Genomic DNA, 3,295 nt, shown 5'->3' on the forward strand with positions numbered 1-3,295 from the left:
CCCATAGCCCAGACTTGGGGAGCCCAGCAGGATGCAAGGACGGGGACACTCACCCCACACTTCTCCTCCCCAGAGATGGTCACCCGCTGAAACTCCCGCTCCAGCACCGCGTCGCGCTCCCACAGGCCCCGGTCACCCTGCCCCTCACCCTTCTCCTTGTAGAGCCTACAAGTGGGGAGGACAAGAGAGGGGCTGGAAGCAGCAGAGGGACAGGCCCCAGCCCCGCAGCCCCCGTGCCCCTCTGCCCTCCTCACTGGAAGTCTGAGTCACTGTCAGTCTTCAGGAAATCTTGCTTGGCCCGAAGCAGGATGTCCGGCTCTAGCCTGGAGGTGAGAGGAGAGGGCGGGCCCATGATGAGGCCCGTGTTCCTAGCCAGGGCCCTGCACCGTCTGAGGTGCCGTGCGCATGTTGTCATGTGTGGCCCTCACAGGGCTGAAGAACCCTGGGCCACGCAGGCTGCTCTCGCCCCACGTCAGAGATGAGAAAACACACCCAGAAGTTAAGCAACATGTTCCTGGACACACTGGTGGGCAGAAGGCTGAACCGGGCAGAGCCCAGCAGCCTGACCCCAAAGCCTATGTCTAAATACCACACTACTCTGTGCCACCTCCCAGGGGTGGCCCAGGGGCAGGACTGGTTGTAAGAGAACAACGACGGGGCTCTGCAAGTGCCCAGGAGCAAACAGAGGGATGCTGGGCGGACTGCCCTGTGCCCCTCCCCACAACCCCATAGCCGCCGCTGGCTGTGACCCCACACCCTGCAGCGGCTTGGCCGAGCCCCCGCCCCGTGGCCGCCTGGCTCTGCAGCTGGGGGCTCACTTGACATCCTGGCTGATCTGCCGCTCCAGGCGCTGCCTCCGCTCCTCCAGCTGCTCGATGGGGCTCTCCTCCGGGAACTCGTAAGGGGCGCTGCGGAGCTCACTTTCAGCCAGGGAGCGGCTGAACAGCTCCTGGTGGGAGGGAAGGCAGGGTCAGTGTGGCCGAGCCGTCAGGGTCCAGGGATGCAGGGGAGGGGACAGGGGCTGGGGGTACCTGGGACCACCTAGGGATCAGGGCAGAGCCAAATATAACATAAGGGGACAGCTGAGGTGGAGGGGTGCAGGGAGCAGGGACCAGGCGTGGAGGCAGCGACTGGGGTGGGTGGGGGAAACGCAGGGGGTGGTGCCAAGCGATACCTCGGCGATCTCCTTGCATTTGCCATCCATGGACGTGCGCAGGTCGAGCGGGAAGTGCTTGAGGCAGGGGGCAGGGCCTGGCAGGGATCGGGCAGACTGTAGCGGAGGGGCCCCCAGCCCACCCCGAGCCTCTGTGGAGACAGTGATGTGGGGTCAAAGGGTGAGGGCCAGGGCCTGAGTGCACTGGAAGCCCTGGGCCCTGGCATGACCCCAGGGCAGCCCCAGAGAGAGGCCAGCCCCGCTCAGAGGCTGAGGCGTGAGCCTACCCGTGGACCTCACCTGCAGTCTGGCCCGGGGACCCCTCACCCATTCCAGGTTCGGGGGTGGGGCTAAGAGTCTGCCCCTACAACAAACGGACTCATTCACCCCAGGAATAAAACTCTGGATCCTGGACTAGGGGCCACTCCATCGGGCTGTGAGAGAACCTCCAGGTGAGTGCCTGCTACAGGCAGCACCCACGTATCCATGCACACATATGCACACTCTCACACTCTCTCTCTCTCCAGGCGCTCATCCACACCAGCGAAGCCCGGCGCACAGCTTCCATGGCAGACAGTCCAGGGTCAGACCTGCCTCTGGATGAGCAGACGGCCCCTCGAGGGCAGGCTGACCTAGACCTACAGAGCCTGGGGGAGCACAGCTGCCACTTGGCTCTGGCCTGGGGACCAGCCCCCGAGGGAAGAGGAGGAGAGGAAGTGGAGGACTTGCTTGGGAGCAGGACCCTGACCTCCTCCTGGGAGGCCTGCCCTCTCCCCCAGGACCCCAGGACTGCCAAGATGTGGCCTGGCCTCAGCCTGCCCCTCCCACTGCTGGCTGCCCCTCCAAAGGGAGCTGCCACAAACAGTCTGCGCCACTCAGAGGCCCCGGGATCTGGGCCGGAGGCCCTGGGGAGGGCCTGGGGAAGGGAGGATCGGCAGCCGGAGTCTCTCTCCACAGAGGGAAGGATTCCTCAGCTTCCACAGGAGGCTGGCACTAAAGACCTTGAAGCTGAAGAGTCTAGAGAGGCTGCCTGAGCTCCCAGCCCACTCCCAAGAACCCTCCCTGGGCTCCCCAAGCCACCCTCCCCAGCAGGAAGCTCTCCAGCCAGCTCTGGGGTGCTCCCCTTCAGCACCCTCCTTTCCCCTCCCCACTGTGGCTCAGGGATGGACTGGAAGCTCTACCCAGGTGGCACGCTTTGAAGTCTCCAGGCTGCTTCCCAAAAACCTGAGTCCTGTCCCACAGCTGGACAAAAAGAAGAGGGGGTATCTGTCTCAGATCTAGGATCTAGCCCCCCACACAGAAACCCTGCTGCCTGCCTGGGTCCTACCTGCAGAGTCAGGCAGCGCCGGCCAGCAGCCCTGTGCCCCTCGCCCGCCTGTTTGCTGAGTGGAGCTGCAGCCAGTCCCCCAGGACAGCTCAGGGGCCGGCACGGGCTGTACCAAGTGCAGCTGTGTGCAGGGGAGACCCTGGGATGCTGGCAAGCAGGGGGCTGGGGAAGCTCAGGGGAGCTCAGAAATCAAGGGAAGGAGTAGCACAGCTGGGAGATAAGAGAAACCCCCAAACTGAACAGGGCCTTAACCTCTACAGTGCCAGGGCCCAGCCCAAAGTGGGATCCCCAAGGGGGAGGAGCAGAGCAGACTGATATGGGCAGGGTGGGCTGGCAGGGAAGGGACAAGCCCCCTTAAAATGCAGTGCCCTAGGGGACAGCATGCAGGGCCTGGCTGACCAAAGGGCAGGATAGGGTAGCAGCCCTCCTGGGCTCCACACCCCAACACCCCTAGGTCAGCTCCCTCTGCCCAGTGGCCTTGTTTTGCTCACCACTGTCCTCTGGACCCCTGACTATAGGGTCCCTTGGGAGAGATGGGGCCTCTGCAGGGGAGATGTGCTGGCTGGCACCAGGGGTAGACACTTAATCCAGGGAGCAACCAGTGTATGGAGCTTCCCTGCTGCCCCAGAGACCAGTTCACAGCCCCCTAGACCTCCAACTCTTCTCCAAGCCTATTGTCGGGGATAAAACGCCTGGGAAGAGAGGTTCAGACATAGGGCTAGAATTTGGAGGACTTAAGTTTGACTCTGTTCCCAATTACTGGTGAGTCTCTACCATCTGGAGGCTTCAAGTCTGCCTACAATGGGGTGATAAGG

The 3,295-nt window shown here is 63.2% G+C and overlaps 1 protein-coding gene across 1 annotated transcript in view; it reads right to left on the reverse strand.

Annotated features, from left to right (window-relative positions):
- AMPD2 (adenosine monophosphate deaminase 2) overlaps positions 1 to 2,617 on the reverse strand; it is a 7,586-nt gene extending 4,969 nt beyond the window's left edge. The window contains 5 exon segments of the mRNA XM_010830900.1: positions 54 to 165; positions 255 to 323; positions 819 to 949; positions 1,175 to 1,305; positions 2,481 to 2,617. Of these exon segments, the coding sequence (XP_010829202.1) occupies positions 54 to 165; positions 255 to 323; positions 819 to 949; positions 1,175 to 1,204 (342 nt within the window). The 5' untranslated portion in view covers positions 1,205 to 1,305; positions 2,481 to 2,617.
- Between the last annotated feature and the right edge of the window lie 678 nt (positions 2,618 to 3,295).

Source organism: Bison bison, unplaced genomic scaffold, assembly GCF_000754665.1.
Source record: "Bison bison bison isolate TAMUID 2011002044 unplaced genomic scaffold, Bison_UMD1.0 scf7180017864519, whole genome shotgun sequence".
Taxonomy (NCBI): domain Eukaryota; kingdom Metazoa; phylum Chordata; class Mammalia; order Artiodactyla; family Bovidae; genus Bison; species Bison bison.